This window comes from Amphiura filiformis, chromosome 4, assembly GCF_039555335.1.
Source record: "Amphiura filiformis chromosome 4, Afil_fr2py, whole genome shotgun sequence".
Lineage (NCBI taxonomy): Eukaryota > Metazoa > Echinodermata > Ophiuroidea > Amphilepidida > Amphiuridae > Amphiura > Amphiura filiformis.
In genome coordinates this window covers 26,943,752-26,962,805 of record NC_092631.1, presented here as the reverse complement: position 1 = coordinate 26,962,805, position 19,054 = coordinate 26,943,752, and the positions used below count along the sequence as shown (strand labels likewise).

General features: G+C 35.4%; 1 protein-coding gene across 1 annotated transcript in view; it reads left to right on the top strand.

Moving 5' to 3' along the window:
- Positions 1-19,054, top strand: part of LOC140150754 (GATOR2 complex protein MIOS-like) — a 68,961-nt gene that overhangs the window by 3,844 nt on the left and 46,063 nt on the right. Inside the window, 12 exon segments of the mRNA XM_072172856.1 lie at positions 2,373-2,474; positions 3,418-3,554; positions 4,527-4,650; positions 6,720-6,755; positions 7,550-7,668; positions 8,367-8,501; positions 9,685-9,763; positions 10,477-10,673; positions 10,675-10,817; positions 14,340-14,417; positions 15,392-15,501; positions 16,635-16,807. Of these exon segments, the coding sequence (XP_072028957.1) occupies positions 2,373-2,474; positions 3,418-3,554; positions 4,527-4,650; positions 6,720-6,755; positions 7,550-7,668; positions 8,367-8,501; positions 9,685-9,763; positions 10,477-10,673; positions 10,675-10,817; positions 14,340-14,417; positions 15,392-15,501; positions 16,635-16,807 (1,433 nt within the window).

Here is a 19,054-nt window from a genome sequence, read left to right as displayed (position 1 = left end):
TCTCTTTCCATCACAATTTCTTCACTCCTATTTGTTGGTTTGAATATTTCGAGGGTCGAGAACGAACTCACAATGATGTGCTCCCACACAATGAGCATAAAGTCACCAGGGCACTATAAAAGATACAGTTTATTAAACATGACAAAATTCAATAGAAAACAAAAGAAATTATTGAGTATTGATATTTGAAGATCAATGCAAGGAGTCATCCTAACAATACATGTTTGGTATGATTTTAAAGGGTACCGTATTGAATAAGGATTTCAAATCTGGAATATCTCGGAAAGTTATTTTGTTTGTTTGTTTGTTTATTTCTTCTTTATACTGGGTCCATATTCAGGGGAAAATTTAAGTATTCCCCTGTTCTTCCATATGGCCCAGTTATTACATACTAAAAATACAAATAAATAATTACAAAACACTTAAGAATAATTTACTATATTAACTTAAATTACATGAATTACCAAAATTAATTGGGTACAACAATAATATTAAAAGATAGGTAAAAAATAATACATAGCACACACTATATTGCATTAGACTACATTTTCAAATACATTGACAAAATTAATATTATTATTATTTCTTATTGCACTATGAGAATTTAAATTTTAAAATGATAAAACATTACATGCCAGCATAATAATTTAAAATCAGGATTTCAAAATACAACAAACTACATTCAAATAATCAAAGGAAATGGATAAAAACTTAGTGGCTACAAAATGTAGGATAGAACACAATAATCAAACAGCAAAAAATTTAAACAAAAGAAATTTGGCAAAAGTTGATCCTGTAACAATCATTGCAATGCCTATTATTTAAAAATACTCAACAAAAGAGCCTAGATTTTAAACCAATGTTTGGTGGCAAGAGAAATTAATAAACCTACTATTTTGGATAGAATCTTGATTTAAAAACACCAGTACTGGTTGGTAACGGAGAAATGATTGAATTTATGCTCATTTTGTGAGAGCAAGTCATTGTGAGTTAAGGCTTTCTGGTACTCAACCCTCAATGAGCTATTCCATTTAAGATCCACACTACCCTTGTGGAAGATTTTGGAAATATCTTCCACAGGGGGGAGGGGTATGAATTTCAAATGGAATGAACACATTAGCAGCTCCATTTGAAACTTGCCCTTCATCAATGGAAAATTCAGGTTGAATCTTTTCAGAGGGGTATGAAATTCATATGGAGCTGCCTAATGTGTTCATTCCATTTGAAATTCATATTCCCCCTGTGGAAGATGTTTTCAAAATCTTCCACAGGGGTAGTGTGGATTTTAAATGGAATAGCCCAATTTGTTAGTATTAAAGATGCATGACTAGATTGTGGTCCCATTGTAACACATTGTGTTTTCTACGTCACATCGAGGCCCACCATCCAAACATTCTTATTCCAGATTTTGAGTTCAATTGCTCTTAAATTGTAGAAGCATAGATGTGTATCATTTTGATGGAGTACACTGTAAAGTGGGGAATGAGGGTTTCAATTTGGTCAAGCACTTTAAGGGGGTACTACACCCCTGCCCAATTTTGTGCCCATTTTTGCATTTTTCTCAAAAATGATAGCGTATTGGGGACAAGTAAGATATGTATATTATAGGGACAAGGACTACAACTACTGCACTGGAAATTTTATTTCAGCACAGACAACAGTTTTGGGAGTTACAGTCAAAAATGAGGGAAAACCAATATTTGATCAATAAATCAATAACTAAGTACTTGCTTTGAGTTGCTGAATTTTCAGTACAGTAGTTGTAATCCTTGCCCCTATAATATACATATCTCACTTGTCACCAACGCGCTATAATTTTTGAGAAAAATGCAAAAATAGGCACAAAATTGGACAGGGGTGTAGTACCCCCTTAAGATGTAGTTTTGTAGCATCAGGTTGATGTTTTAGTTGTAATCTTAAGGTAGTTGTAAATGCAATGTTAAGTAAGTAGCTCAACACTTGCTTTTAATAGCCTCATAATATCAGGCAAAGTTTCCTGATCGACATCGTCAAATCTGGCCAAAATTTGAGGATGATGATCTGGAATTTTTGCCTGATATGACGAGGCTGTTAAAAGCAAGTTCAGAGACTTTATGTTAAGTTTATAATTATCTTTTAAAGTTTGTACTTCGGATGACTGGCTGGTGCATTATTAATTGCCTACCATTTTCAACATACTTATAACTCCTCCCAAAGTAGCACCCCTGAGAACTTTTCTAACTTTCATTTATTTAAACGCCCCCCTTTCACTATACCATTTTCACATGATATTGGGTCAAAATTCATAATTGAATCACAAAAACAATCTGGGCATCAAATTTGATTGACTGCAACATATTTTATCTTTACCTTTTTTTCCTTTCTATAACCAGTTCAAGGAGAGATGTTAAATTCTGTAGCATGGCTCCCACACAGTCCACATTGTTTGTTTGCTGGCGTAAGCAATAAGACTATTAGAATATATGACATACGAGGTAAGTCACATCATAATCGGGCTATTCCATTTAAAATCCACACCACCCTCTGGAAGATGTGGGAAATATCTTCCTGAGGGGGAGTATGAATTTAAAATGGAATTAACACATTAGGCAGCTCTATTTGAAACTCACTCTCCCTCAGTGGAAGATTCAGGTTAAATCTTTCTCAGGGAGTGTATGAAATTCAAATAGAGCTGCCTAATGTGTTCATTCCATTTGAAATTCATACTCTCCCTATGGAAGATATTTCCCAAATTTTCCACAGGGGTAGTGTAGATTTTAAATGGAATAGCCCATTCTATTTTGAAGATAAATAACTTGATTCATTATAAAAGCAGGAAATAGAGTTATGCACCGGGGATGAGGAGAAACAAAGACATTGCTTGGAGAGCCATGACAACAAGGAAAAGTGGCTGATGTATTTTCTTCAAAAGAACAATGGTTTTTTTGTTTTGTTTTTTTAGGTGCATTTTGACAAAGCATTTTATTTTAACAAATGATTTCTATGAACCAAACGGCTCATTTATAGGCATCAGTGTAATCAAGTTATGAACGTAAAAACTGTTGTATGGAAATATTGTAAGATTTCTGGAAAAATTGTTTATTTGCCCGGATGTTTTTTTAGTTTTCACTGTAACATAATGTGCGTCTTTTTATTTAGAGTGAAAGAAACCATGATTTCATTCCAGCGCATTTATCGTGTATCAAAGAATCTGATTACAAAATTTCATATTTTAACACAAATACAGCATATTTAGGCTTTTTTTTGCAGTGTATTTTAGTTCATTTTTAAATACATTACAAATGTGTCAACACCATATTTTGAGGGCATCTTGTGAAAATTATGCAGTAATAAAAACCTACCAACATTCTAGTTATTACTATCTATTACTTTTGCAGTTTCTCTTAATAGAATGTTTTTCCTGTTTTTGAACAACAGATTTAGCAAGCTATAAGAAGGCAACCACTACCAAAGCAGTATTTGGCATCACAATAGACCCTCTTGGAGAGAATAGGTTGGCGTCATTCTTTGAAGGAGTGGTGACTATTTGGGACAGCAGGAATTTTGACAAACCTATATCCTTTTTTAGTTGGTTTCAAAAAATTACACAGCTATGTTCCTCTATAATAGAGCAGGTTGGGCTTTTGTCGTCCTTGAGACAGTAATGGCAGTGCTGTTACACACATGTATGTGCGCTGTTTCTTGTGTGTCGAAGTATACCTGGGCAATTTAGGTTTAGTTCCACCTTTTAAAAAGTGAGAATTTGGGGTGGGATTATACCCAAATCTTCAACTGAACAAGATACTATCCAGATGATAAAATAATGACTGTTTTTGAAACTTAACTGATTTCATTAATGAGAAATGATGACAAAAATGTGTGCATGCATATGCATAATTATTTAAAAGAAAAATCATTCAGTGTTTGAAACTAGGCTGTGACAAGAACTTGATGATATCTGATACTTTTGCAGTATTTTGTTGCTACACAACTTATACTATTAGTAAGTTTTTAGCGGGTTCACCGTCGGACAAGTTTAGAAATATCTAGCTTTCAACAGGAGTAGCTCTGTCTTCTTCAGGACAAAATACCTAAGTATAAGAGATGTAGGCCACCCCTTGCGTACTGATGGCTCTGAAAAGAGCCGTTCACTGAAGACTGCCCCTTTTGAGCAGTGAACAAGTAGACCTCGCCTCGCCTATCTGTTAGTTGTTCACTGAAGACCACCCTTTGTCAACAGAAAAGTAAATAAGTGGTAGCTCTGAAAAGAGCTGTTCACTGAAGATTGCCCTATGTCAACAGAGCATAAGCAGACCTCGCCTATCTGTTAATGTAAAAAGGTGTGGTGGCTCTGAAAACACAACTTATATTTGATTAAAATCACCTTCAACAAATCAGTAAAACTGCTGGAATTCTATTATGATGGTTTAGTTTAGCCAATGTCAACATGGACAGATTAAGTATCACTTCAGTATATCAGATGATGGTGATATATCAATCAAAACTAGAGAGATTAATGAACTTTTTTCCTTAATTCATATACATACGTGTTAACCATCACCGAGGCTAGATCCGTAGTAAAACTGGCATGGAGTCCACATAGATATGGTGTGCTAGGCGCCCTTTGTAAAGATAGCTCTGTGGTTAAGCTCTACAATGTACAACATGTTTGTAAGTAGCCATAAAACTGGCATGGAGTCCACACAGATTGGTGTGCTAGGTGCATTTTGTAAAGATAGCTCTGTGGTTAAACTCTACAATGTACAACATGTTTGTAAGTAGCCATGGTTACTGAACAGAAACTAGGAAGTACTGATTACAAAAACTGTCAAAGAGAGTAAAGAATCTGTGATCTCCACACCACTAATGTATTGATCTCCACTAATGTAAAGAATGATTGCCATTAAAGTAATTAAAGAATGATCTCCCCTTAAGTAAAGAATGATCTCCACTAATGTAAAGAATGATTGCCACTAAAGTAATTAAAGAATGATCTCCACTAAAGTAAAGAATGATCTCCACTAAAGTAAAGAATGATTGCCACTAAAGTAATTAAAGAATGATCTCCACTAATGTAAAGAATGATCTCCACTAAAGTAAAGAATGATCTCCACTAATGTAAAGAATGATCTCCACTAAAGTAAAGAATGATCTCCACTAAAGTAAAGAGTGATCTCCACTAATGTACAGAATGATCTCCACTAATGTAAAGAATGATCTCCACTAATGTAAAGAATGATCTCCACTAAAGTAAAGAATGATCTCCACTAAAGTAAAGAGTGATCTCCACTAATGTAAAGAATGATCTCCACTAATGTAAAGAATGCTCTCCACTAAAGTAAAGAATGATCTCCACTAAAGTAGAGTGATCTCCACTAATGTAAAGAATGCTCTCCACTAAAGTAGAGTGATCTCCACTAAAGTAGAGTGATCTCCACTAAAGTAGAGTGATCTCCACTAATGTAAAGAATGATCTCCACTAAAGTGAAGAATGATCTCCACTAAAGTAAAGAATGCTCTCCACTAAAGTAAAGAATGATCTCCACTAAAGTAAAGAATGATTTCCACTAAAGTAAAGAATGATCTCCACTAATGTAAAGAATGATCTCTACTAATGTAAAGAATGATCTCTACTAATGTAAAGAATGATCTCCACTAATGTAAAGAGTGATCTCCACTAATGTAAAGAATGATCTCCACTAAAGTAGAGTGATCTCCACTAAAGTAAAGAATGATCTCCACTAAAATAAAGAGTGATCTCCACTAAAGTAATTAAAGAATGATCTCCACTAATGTAAAGAATGATCTCCACTAAAGTAAAGAGTGATCTCCACTAAAGTAAAGAGTGATCTCCACTAAAGTAAAGAATGATCTCCACTAAAGTAAAGAATGATCTCCACTAAAGTAAAGAATGATCTCCACTAAAGTAAAGAATGATCTCCACTAAAGTAAAGAATGATCTCCACTAAAGTAAAGAATGATCTCCACTAAAGTAAAGAATGATCTCCACTAAAGTAAAGAATGATCTCCACTAAAGTAAAGAATGATCTCCACTAAAGTAAAGAATGATCCCCACTAAAGTAAAGAATGATCTCTACTAATGTAAAGAATGATCTCCACTAAAGTAAAGAATGATCTCCACTAAAGTAAAGAATGATCTCCACTAAAGTAAAGAATGATCTCCACTAATGTAAAGAATGATCTCCACTAATGTAAAGAGTGATCTCCACTTAAGTAAAGAATGATCTCCACTAAAGTAAAGAATGATCTCCACTAAAGTAAAGAATGATCTCCACTAAAATAAAGAATGATCTGCACTAAAGTAAAGAATGATCTCCACTAAAGTAAAGAATGATCTGCACTAAAGTAAAGAATGATCTCCACTAAAGTAAAGAATGATCTCCACTAATGTAAAGAATGATCTCCACTAATGTAAAGAGTGATCTCCACTTAAGTAAAGAATGATCTCCACTAAAGTAAAGAATGATCTCCACTAAAGTAAAGAATGATCTCCACTAAAATAAAGAATGATCTGCACTAAAGTAAAGAATTATCTCCACTAAAGTAAAGAATGATCTGCACTAAAGTAAAGAATGATCTCCACTATTGTAAAGAATGCTCTCCATTAAAGTAAAGAGTCTCCACTAATGTAAAGAATGATCTCCACTAATGTAAAGAATGAATGAAGAAACACAATTGGTTTTTTCTAAAACGTTTTCATTATTTCTTGTTTTTCACAGCTGGTGAAGTAGAATATACAGAAAGGCTTATACATCGTAAGTATATCAACCTTGACAGTAAAGAATCTGCATAGTTCTGGATTTATTAGTATTGGCAGAAAAGAATGCTGGGAGACATTTTTCCCCTCGATTTATTTTGTGGGGCCAATTTCAGCTGTGAATGAAATTTTTGGCCCAGAGAGTCCAGTGGCCTGCCATAGGTCCCTGGTAAAAAAATTGTATTTTTGGAGCCTTGTTAATTCTACGAAGCGCTGATCAGGAACACTGCTGACAAACAAGGACTACTATTTGTCTTGCAACTGCTACAATTAATTAAAGAAAGAAAATTGTATGTTTATTAAAGGGGTGTGACCAACAGCAACAGCCTCATCCCCCACTTTATGCTATCAAAATGGAAATTTTAGTCATCAGAAGAAAGCTCATATTTTTCTCATAATTAAAACTCAAGTAAATGTTAAGCCTAAAATAATTCTAAATAAAAACGTAATAGCCTCATCCCCCATTGTGGGTGTTACATAAGCGTTTTAGCATGGTCCCCCATGGTGGTTGCCACTCATACTGGTCTATGTATGGGCTGTAGTGAAACACAATTTTGCTTCTAATATTAAAATGGGTAGTTCAATTTAACTCTAAAACTTAGGAATCAGATTATTTTGGTACAGGTCTCAATGTCTGGTACAAAATGCAATAGGAACAAAACCTCACCACCCCTTTTAAGTAATGTTGCAATATGTTGCCTTTACATATGATGCCAGCATTTTTCACCTTGTAATTTTGACATTGCTGACTTGTCAGGAGCATTGATTCATTAAAGTATTTTTTTTTCTCAGCTTACCGATCACATCAAGTTTCGACATTTGCATGGCATCCATCAGTAGAGAATCAGATGTTAACAGTTACTCCGACAGGTACTCTCAAAGAAGTCATAATCCATGACCCCATCTCACTGGTGAGTTGCTAAACGTGTGTAAGTCAATCAAAGAAGCAGTGTTGCCAGTCTTCAGGAAATTTCCTGATTTCAGGAAATTTTACTCAATGATTCTGTACAAATGTAGGGAAATTTTTCAGGAATGTTTTTGTCATTTCAGGATTTTTTTGACAACACTGTCACTGGCATCTCTGAAGTAGTTATCAAATTTCCCCATTCAAAATACATAAACATGATTCAGCTTTTTGCTGAATCCCGAGGTCCAGCCTACAAGACGAAATCTTACTTACGTCCTCACTTACCATTTGGTGTTAAAAGGACACTCTGTCATGTTTGGCCTCAAAGGGATATTCATTTGGTCAGCCCAGTTCTGAACAGTGTTTATTCTCGCATGAAATTAGGTTCACCAAATGGAGCATATTATACTAGTCCCCATTTGTGAATCTTATCTTCTCGTGCCTTCTCAAATGCCTCCTTTGGCCCCCATGATGGACCAGATTGTGTCACATATATAGCCACAGGAAAACAATGGTTTATTGATAATGTATTCTACAGTGAATATTCTAAGACAAGTGAATAAGAAAAAAATGACTCGAGGGTTGAGAACCAGAAAGCCTTAACTCAATGAGGTAGGCTAATATTTGACTGATCAAGTAAAGCGGGACAATGCGTCACAACTTTTTGAGTGTTTTACCACTTTCTCTATTTCTGTTTTTCAGACATTATCCTCATTATCCACCTGTGTTCTAGCATCTGGTAGAAAACTGCTTCATTGTACGCCAGATGTAGGGAAGCAAGTTGACGATATATCAACCAGAATGAAAGAGAGGGCCATGAGTGGATATGGTCTCTGTGTAAGTAAAACCTATAAATACATTATATGTGGTGATACCATTCTAGAAATTACCTCAATTTCACTCGCCATGCGCCTGTTAAACTGTGAATTTAAGTGTGTGGTTAATAATTAAAGAGTTAAACTTTTAAAAATATTTTACGTTCACCTGGAACATTTTAGCTAGGTCATCTAATGTGTGCTTGTCCACATTGTGCGAGAGTGTGTTGTGCCGATAACCTGCATTGTGCCAATAACGCTTGCTAATTACTACAAGCGCAAACCTTTGTAATGCTCAGGATTATAGAAGCAAATCATTGTTTGATATCAGGTGTTTGTTGATAAATGCGAGAGGTACACTGTTTTGGTTTCTATCTGTGACAAACCAATATGGCGAATTTACCATTGCATTATTCTCCAGGCAATTTCAGGAGTCCTTTCTCATGGGGTCTAATGTAATCTCTTATCAGATCTGTTCGTACATTGTGCACTTAGTTTAAAACCACTGTTCCAATGGAACCTGGTACTGTTTACACGATCAAGGGAAATGAGCCGCATGTCAACTAATATTGATTTTGAGATACTGGCAAAGAAAGTGTTCAAATTCTTTTGTTTTACATTGTTTTCAGCGATTGGTAAATTGACGTTAATTCGCAAAGGAAAGTCGTATCAACATGGGATTTCCAGTTTCTGAAAGCTCTAAATGTCCTGTTTAGGAACCTATGTAAACTCATTTTCGACCAGGGTCGACATGTGACTCATTCCTCTTGATCATGTCACATATTTGTAAGCTTATTGAAGAAGTGAATCGACTCTGAAATTAACACCAGTACTTTGATTTTATTGTGAGAATAAATTGAATGATCATTAACAATAAATGGAGAAAGTAAAGCATATGTGACCCATCACATCAAAACACGGCAGTTGTTGTCAAAAATGAACTTGTAGGTGTCTTTACCAAGCTAGAGGACTGCTTTTAAGCTTTAAAATGACACCTCTTCCATTAATGTCGCATGTAAAATGGTGATTTTATGTGATAAATTGAGTTCAAATTTCTTATTATTTTCTTTATTTGCCGTGTTTCGATATGATGGGTCACATATATCATTTGCAAGATAAAACATCTTTAAAAATTGTAAACATAGTATTTCGTCTTTGACACATTTGTTGTAATGTGTACTGCTTTTTTGAATATTATTTTGCAGAGTGATCCGCTGTCCAAGAATTGTGAGTATGTGGGTCCAGGAGATGAACATTTAAAGAAGCTGTGGCAATGGCTGGATAATATCCTTTTTCATTTACACATATGAGCTGAATTAGTGCTCCAAATAATTATATGCAGCTCTCTTCTGAAATAGAAGACCTTTTTTCCTGATGTTTAGAGACTGTATGTAAATTGTATCTGTATGTGTCACAAACCTTCATTTGTGAGCCCTTAAATTTTGCAGATAATGAGCTTTGCTCTTGATGCAGATGCTCCTGCTCTCCTCTCCAATGGTTGATTTCGAAAATTAACTTAAAGTGTTTCTTAGAATGGGCCTTTTAAAGTAAGTAATAAAACATGTTGGAAAGTAAAGTATTTACAGGATTTGCTCTGAATCAGTCAATTGAAGAAGTCGATTCCGCCGTGTTTACATGTTACTAATGGTGGAATACCCCTTTTGTTATGATGAAGTGGCAAAGCCTCACCACACTGTGGCCCCAAATAGCTCCAAAAACGCTGTCCACTGTGGTTCCAAATCACTCCTTTAATGCCGATCACTGTGGCCCCACCAAATTGCTCCGTCCATATAATACTTTTACCTCAAAGTGGATCTCTGCAAGGCAAATTAATTGAAATGGTCTAACACCCTCCAGGGGAAGGTGTGGTCCTGTTCCATTACACCCTTCCTTCCAATTACAGCTTTCCCTTCCCTCCCTCCTCCACTCTCTCCCCTCTCACCAGCAGGCCTGAGTATTGTTGATATTTCATGCATTTCCTTGACTCACATCTCCAAGAATCAAATCTTTGAGGGACAAAGAGAAGATGATGAAAAAGACCAAACCGGGTTTCAAGTACTATGGGGTCAAGGCGCTGATCACAGGGGAAGCTAGCGGAGGAGAAGGCTCCAAAAGTGACATTGATACTGTGGAATGGAAAGGAATCAATGAGGTCACAGAATCTAGGGTCTTTCGTAGTTCAGAAAGGTAAGTAAACCGGGTTTCAAGTACTATGGCGTCAAAGCCCTAATCACAGGGAGGCTAGCGGAGGAGAAGGCTCCAAAAGTGACATTGATACGGTGGAATGGAAAGGAATCAATGAGGTCACAGAATCTAGGGTCTTTCGTAGTTCAGAACGGTAGGTAAACTGGGTTTCAAGTACTATGGCGTCAAAGCCCTAATCACAGGGAGGCTAGCGGAGGAGAAGGCTCCAAAAGTGACATTGATACTGTGGAGTAGAAGGGAATCAATGAGGTCACAGAATCTAGGGTCTTTCGTAGTTCAGAACGGTAAGAAATTTTTGTGTTCTCTGAAGGTTGAGCTGCACATTCTATGATCAAAGCAACATTGTTTCCTTATCAGAACTTGTGATGGTAGTCTTTATTGGTAGGGCCATTATGTACAGTGTCAACCCTGTGATACTTCATCATTCACTTGCCCTTAATACACACCTATGACGTCGCGCTATTGTTTTACCGCTCCATTATTTTCCACGAATGGAGCGATGATCACAATAACACGCCATTCGTAAATGCCTTTCTCTTTTCTCTGAAAAGCAAATACTTTTCAGGGAAAAAGTACTGGCATTTACAAATGTAGTGTTAATATCAATTGCACTTTTGAAAAGCAAGTATTTGCGAAAAGTGCGGTATTGTTATCATCACTTCATTCATGCAAAACAATGAAAAAAAAAAACAAGAAGAAAATGATTTTCATTAATACAATAAATTGAGGAAGCGGATAGCAACATTTGCACAGTATTGTCATGGGACCTGAGAGCACATCAGACATATCGAATTGCATGCTGAATACGAGGATTGTCCCTATATCTAATAATAATAATAATATTGATTTTGTGAAATTCGCGATATAATACAAATTATTAAAATTTCATATTTTTTATATTTTTTCCAAATTTAACAGTCCTCGAAGTAAACTTTATAAATCTAATGATATGTAATTAAACTATAGGCCTATGTAGCTGGGATGAAAAGCCGACTCAATTGAAAATTTGACCTTTCATATAGAACTTAAATTATTTGTTTCCAAAAAGACCTACATTTTTTAGTGTTTTGAGGAAAAAATCTATATCTTTAATAATGAAGGTCACAATTTTCATATGATTGACGGCTGTTCAACCCAACTTCCTACTATTTACTGCATATCGTTAGATTTATACAATTTACTTTGAGGACTGTTAAATTTCAAAAATATCAATTTTAATAATTTGCCTTAAAATGTGTATTGTAGCGCGAATTTAATAAAAATCTAAATTATTTGATATCAGAAGGATGTGTCTGATTTGCTCTTAGGTGCCACAAACAAAATACGTAAAAACGTCGCTATCCGAGCCCTTACAATGCAATCTGTGAAAAGTAAGTCAAGATCAAAACGGGCAGGTTAAATTGTTGGTTGGCTAAGCACGTTGTACTTATTATGCAAGATGTGTTTTACCCTCACTTAGGCTTTACCGTGAGGCCTTTACTTTTATTTATTTGGACCTTTCTTTCTACGCTTACTGTTTTTTATAACATTTTTTTTCCTTCTTTATATTTTTATACGTTTTCAGTGGCTTAGGCCCTACATATAATTTGTCATATTTTGGGCAACATTGCTACATTACATCTTCTCTGATAATACACATTCTGTATCAATGTATTTAGGCCTATGAATCTGTTTATTTTCAAATCGCTCTCTTCGGGCATGTTTAATAATGATAAAAGCCACAGTAGGTCTATTTTCTGTATAATTTTTATTTGTCATTAGTATATCTGATGTTTCATCTGATGGTATTTTGGCATGCTTGAATATTTACTTACATCGATCAGTAGGCCTATCCGATACCGTAAAACGGGTAACTTTGGGCACTTTTCAGAGTTTTTTAAACCACTGCTTCCAAACAAAACCAAATATATTTCTAATTATCTCTTTTTTATGACGTTAGGGTTCCCTTCTACACGTTGAAGTTGAAAAAGATTTTTGAATAATTTTGAAAGGGTGCCCTAGGGGTTGAAAATAGCCTGACCAAAGTTACCCCGCATTTGGGGCAACTTTGGTCAGAGTATTACATTCCATGAAAAAAAGAAAATGAAAAAAATTGATCTTCGCTGTATATGGGCAAGGTTTTGTTTTTTGTTACATTTGTCCCCATGCAAAATTAAGCAAGCACGCATCCTTGCTCACAAATATCGATTTTTATTTTGTCTGAAAAAATGTAAAAAATGCTCATTTTTGGTCAAAAATGCCAATATTTTCGTAACTTTCAAAGAAATTGGACATGAGCGACTTCTTCCAAATATATTTCTTAACAAATTGAGACCAAATATGACTAAAAACAATATTGCTGTACGGAAATATGACCATTAAAAATATATTTGAACGACCAAAGTTACCCGCATCGAAGTTACCCCCATTTTACGGTAATTAAATATTACAATGTTAGGGACGCTCCATTTGATTTCGGAAGGAGACTGGAAGTTGAGGTGGCTTTTATTTCGCGTCAAGGCGGCGAAGTTTGTTTTTTTTTTGCCGACAAAGTTCAAGGACAATAATAGGCCTAGGTAAAATGTGTTGTAGTACATTTAAAATTTTCGTACCTTTTCGTACCTGATTTTGGTCCTTCTGCTGCGAATCAACGATATATATCCTCGGAATGATTCCATCACAAAATTATCCAAGATAAACAATAGTGTCCATAATTGCATGGTTGTTCCAAAATCGTAAACTCGATTCACAGAGAAGAGTATCATTGCTCAGGTATAGCGATAGGTGTAGTTTTCTTGAGGTTGACAACTGTAATGACCATTTCATATGAGCCTATACATGCTATATGACCTTTTTGCCAATTTTCCTTATTATGCAAAATAGAGACCTAAACGCAACTACTTCAACAGTTAATACATTAGAAGTGGGCATAAAGAACTATTGATGGTCTAATCACTTTAATGATTTTACGAATCTCACGTTTATTCAATTTGTGTAACAAACATTTTAAATCTTTATAATTCAAGAAGGTGGTTACGGATGATTTGAACTAAACACCTGGATCGTGATATGATGGGTATTTCTATAGAAATTTTACATAAAGCTGAGTCGGACTATTTTTGCACTCGCACCTAAAATTTAGTACGATCATTATATTAGTGTATTGTCCGCATCAATGAGTAATTGATCAATTTGTAAAGAGCAACCTATTTCAATAACACTCCATTCGTGAAAAATAATGGAGCGGTAAAACAATAGCGCGACGTCATAGGTGTGTATTAAGTCGGTTAATGGCGCGGATTAGAGCGTGAGTGGTAAGAATGGCCGCGCTCCGCTGCTCAGCCATTCTTACCCACTCACGCTCTAATCATGCCATTATCCTATACTTAATAAGTAGCAGGTATCCTAGATTTTGTTCAGTCTGTCTAATGTGGTTTAGACGACCAAAACACACACTGTTTTATGGGCGTACAGACTTTTGAAGTAGGGTCGGTCTGCCAGGATTTTTTTTCCTGGAGACTAAAATTCTTGCAAAAAAGTGTAATTGTAGAAATGTAAGACTTGTATCTGTTCCTTTCCATATGAAGTTAGAACTGAGAGATAAATATAATTGTCTATGACATGTTAAAGCTTAAAGTGAATAACTAAAATTGTGATATACACCACTTTTTTTCAGGTACTTTGCTTTGCAGTTGTGTGGCTGGGGCTGGGAAATCTCTCAAGATGAGAATGAATTCAATGAATTTATACAGAGGTAGGTACTAGGTAGGAAATAATAAAATTATGCTTGGTTGAATCCTGAATGAAAACCAACCATAGAACCATGACTTGTTAAGATATGTTCAGGCAATATGGTAAAAACCAAAACATCATTTTACGTGTGGACAAGAGTGGACAGACTTTTCAAGTAGGTTCAGTCGGTCGGTCTGGATTTATTTTCTGGCGGGTAAAGTGACCCAAAAATATCACCAAATGCTTGAAAAATCTGCCAAAAAATTAATGATATTTTGCAAACTATTTAAAAAATGTTCTGAATTTTGTTCAAAAAAATTCTCAAAATCAATACATTTTGGCCAAAACACCGCTAATTTTACATGATTTTACAATATTAAAATAAATTTTAGCTGCTTTAGCTCAATAAAATGTAATTTGAGTACATCCATATCAAAAGGATGCACTTGTCGGCTGCTACATGCATCTCTTTTTACATAATAGCTAGGAATAAATACCAGACTCATCTCAAGTGTAGGTCACTTCAAATCATCCCAAGTCACATGGCTAAGTTGTTCTAGCTGTATTCTCAAAGCATGTAACTTGGGGATGATTTGAAGTCAACTTCACTTGAGTCTGGTATTTGTTCCTAGCTAATTATGTAAAAAGAGACATATGTAGCAGCTGCCGACAAGTGCATCCTTAATGATATGGATGTACATATTTGTTCTTGCTTTTAATTTATCACCCAAACTGTGCCACTTGTTCATGCAGCACCATTGATGAAAGATCTACTATAAAATTTGATAACAGGACCTTAAGCTTACCATTCTTCATTACACAAGAAAAGGATAATAATCTAAGCAAAAACAATTCCCACATTAATAATAATAATACTAATTCCCACATTAGTTGTTAAATATTGTTCATATTTGTTCACATATTACATATCATATAAACGTCATCAATTTCCATTGTAGTTATCTGGCTAATTAAACATTTAATTTTGATATTCAGGTTAGAAGATGAAGGTGATTTTGAGAGAGCAGCTGCCATAGCCGTGTTCAGGGTGAAGATAAGACAAGCAATAGAAGTACTACATAAAGGAGCTCAGGTTCAAAAAACAGGTACCAACTCACTATACAGAATAAGTGATATTTTATTTGACCATGTGGGATGATTGTCCAGTACATGAAAAAAAAAATGAAAATAGATTAATTATAGATGGAAGTGTTCAAAAAGTAAAATACCGTATTGTCTGTAATAAACGCCCCGGGGGTGTTGCATTTTTCCAAAAGGGGGACATATGAGTTTTCAGTGAAAAAAACTTTAAAATTGAGTTAAATTTCCCGATGGTGCTCCTGTAGAAAGGAGGGATTTACGAGCGTGGAAAATCGTGGTAAATACAACAAAATTACACCTGTAAGTGCATCATCAAGCAAGAATCTGATGAAATTAGTGAATAATTAGGCAATGAAATGGATGGAAGTTGAGTCATAGTAGGTTTTGTCCATGCAATTTAGCGATTGTTTGTTTGTTTGTTTGTTTGTTTTATTTCTTCTTTTGCCTGGATTACTCATTCAGTGGATGTTTTAAGGTATCCTCTGTTCTTCCATGAGGCCCATGAGGCGTCACTGACATGACATGACTCAAGTTTTAAGCTTACTCAAACGATATGGCATGGAAATGTTTGCATTTTTGTCTCTGAAAAATGGGAGGGGGGATTATTAGAGGGGGAGCGTTTATTACAGACAATACGGTATGTTATTTTTGGCCTATTTGGAGTCTTGGCTTCTGCAGTCTAATTCTTAAACAAGAGGTAGACTAAAAGTTTCTGATTTCTAGTGCTGTTCTCGACATGCGTTATGCTGACATTATGTCAACGTAATGAATATTTTGACATTTGGAGATGTCTACAAAAAAAGAAACAATTTGGGTTATAGGAAGTGCAAAAAAAAAAAAGGATGACTGCATACTGCATCATATTTTTAGAAATTTTATCGCTAACGATCGCTCTAACAATTTGGATATAGGTATGTTGCCAACTGACAGCCATAGCTGTTAATATACAAAATATATTCAACCAAATTATTTCCTTCATATTGTGATTAATGTGAACCAATTTGAACGACTCCCGCATTGCCGATCCCAAATTTATGTTGACATATGTCGACATCAGGAGTTTAATTATTCTGACTTGTCGACATAAAAAATCATTTCGACAACAGCACTACCAATGTCTATTTTCATATTTTTGCAGATGGCAATGTTAGCCTTAATGCTATCGCCATGGCATTATCAGGTTTCACCAAAGAGAAGAATGCGCTGTGGTGTGAAATGTGCAGCTCATTGTGTAAAAATCTCACCAACCCATACCTGAGGGCGATGTTTGGTTTCCTTACCACCTGTGACAACAGCTATGATGCAGTACTAGTAAGTATACATGATACAACTTACTCATGGGGAGCACTCAGTACAAATGACCATATACAGGGACATGCTGCAAACATTCTCATTTTCAGGACCTTGGGTGAAACAATGCCGCCCTTTTTTAGGTCAGTTTAGTTATAAAGAACAAACACCACAATTTCACCTAATATGAGCCAAAATTTCAAAAACAAATTTGAAATTTTCTAAATAGTTAGCAAAATTGTGTTTAATTTGGCCAAAAATGTGGGCTTCTGGTATAAAAATGGGTCCAAAACTGATGCGACCTTGGGGACTTGCTGTGACAGGCAAGTATATGGGGCATTATTGTACAGTGGTATTGATAATATTATTAGTCATGTGGTCACAACACAAGCTTGGGAATTTTAGAATGAAGCTGATGAGAATTAGAGTTGGGGATACTGCACCAAAAAGCCTGTTGTGAATTTACATGCAAAATACTTTGGTTATAGACTTTGCAATTAGTCGTGTAGATGTATGAAGGAACCCCGTTCATACATACCTGAATATTTTATGATTCTTACATCATCAAAACAATATAAAAAAAAATTACAAATACATTATTAAAAAACATGATTTTCCTTACCCGGCGATCTCACATCCGGGACGACCAATCACGCTGGCGCTGTTATATAGCGTGTATGTATGAACGTAAATTAATGCTTATTTACCGGTTGATTAACCGTCATTTTTAATTTGCCGGTAAATTAACAACACTGACTTATTTATTTTTGTTTATCCTTATTTGTTAGGCCTCCGCACTTGTCTTGTTTAGTTGTTATGTGTGTGTGTGTTTAATTTTTTTGTAAGGTGGTGCAACACTTTCGCAGGCATTTGCCTTTTGTTGCATCTCCTCCATCTTGTGTTTTTTAATCATTTTGGTGTTAATTAAGTATTCTTTGTATTTTTGATGGAAATAAATTGAATTGAATTGAATTGAATTGAATTAGCCATATGGCAGTGCAATTTGGCCTCCAAACTTTCGTTTTACCATATGACACTTTTAAGGTGGGTTTCGAATTCCAATCGTCATTCCTAGTTGCAGTCAAGTTAGCTCAATCGATAAGGCGTTCGACTATGGTGCGAGAGGTTGCGGGTTCGAACTTCTGGCGGTGCCTATATAGTGCGCTCTCGTGGAAAAATTGAGTTAGCTTGAAATTCCCTGGACAAGGAACTTACTGCTAGTTGTCTCGTTGTAACCCGTCGAAACTCGGGAGCTGATCCTGGTTGCGATGGTTATTTGTGGAATGTCTAGGGTGTGCGCTCTTGAAGCAGCAAAGTCCCTGATTTGTTGTTAAATGGTTTATGGAATGATGTGGGCCGTAGTGGTCAGCGACAACCTGTAAAGTGTGCTGAGGCTTGTGGATCAACGGCTAGGCGTTGTGCCTGTCCGTAACGCACTATAAATTACTGCGTTTTTTTTTTTTTCGTTTTTTTCGTTCTGAATACATCTTTCTTAAAAGCACTTCTCATGATCCTGATGAAAGTGTAAAATATGTAAAACTTGGAGGAGTAGATTAAAAATGAAGGATAAGTCTATAGAATTCTCATTATATATGTATTTTAATGGGAAATTATAGTGGGCCAAAATCATGGAGTACAAAAAGGAGTCTTGGGCTTCATTCATATAGCTTGTTTTGACTAAAGTGCAGAGTGTGTAGGGTGTTCTACAAAATTCACTGATTCTAATATTTGGGTTTGCTACGCTGGAGTCGGATCTGTGTTTGGTGACTTTGGTCTTCAAATTCAGTGATATTTTCCAGGTAAAAATATAGTTCCAGACTTTGTTATCAACCATTTTTGACTTTGATTTTTTTTTGGCTAAAAATACGTTAACACGTTTAGCGAATTCGCTAAACGTTTAAACGGCTTGCTGGCCGTTTACATGTGTAAATGTTTAAATCCGACAGCCTTAGTAAATATCCACCATTATATAATAACGGCATAGATTTGAGCTGTTGAATAGTATACAAATATTAACTGTCTATGAGTGTGATGGTCGAAATATAATCACGAGGTGAAAGATGGATTGTTCCATTCCACAAGCCGGAATGACGAGTGCAATACATCTTTCACCGAGTGATTATATTTTGACCATTACATGAATTTAAGACAGTTAATATTTGTTTTATATCACTCATACATAAATTCTGTTGCTCAAAAATACTATTTAAGATAGGGAATACATTTTTTCATCAACATAACACCCATGTTTTGCCGTGACATACTTAA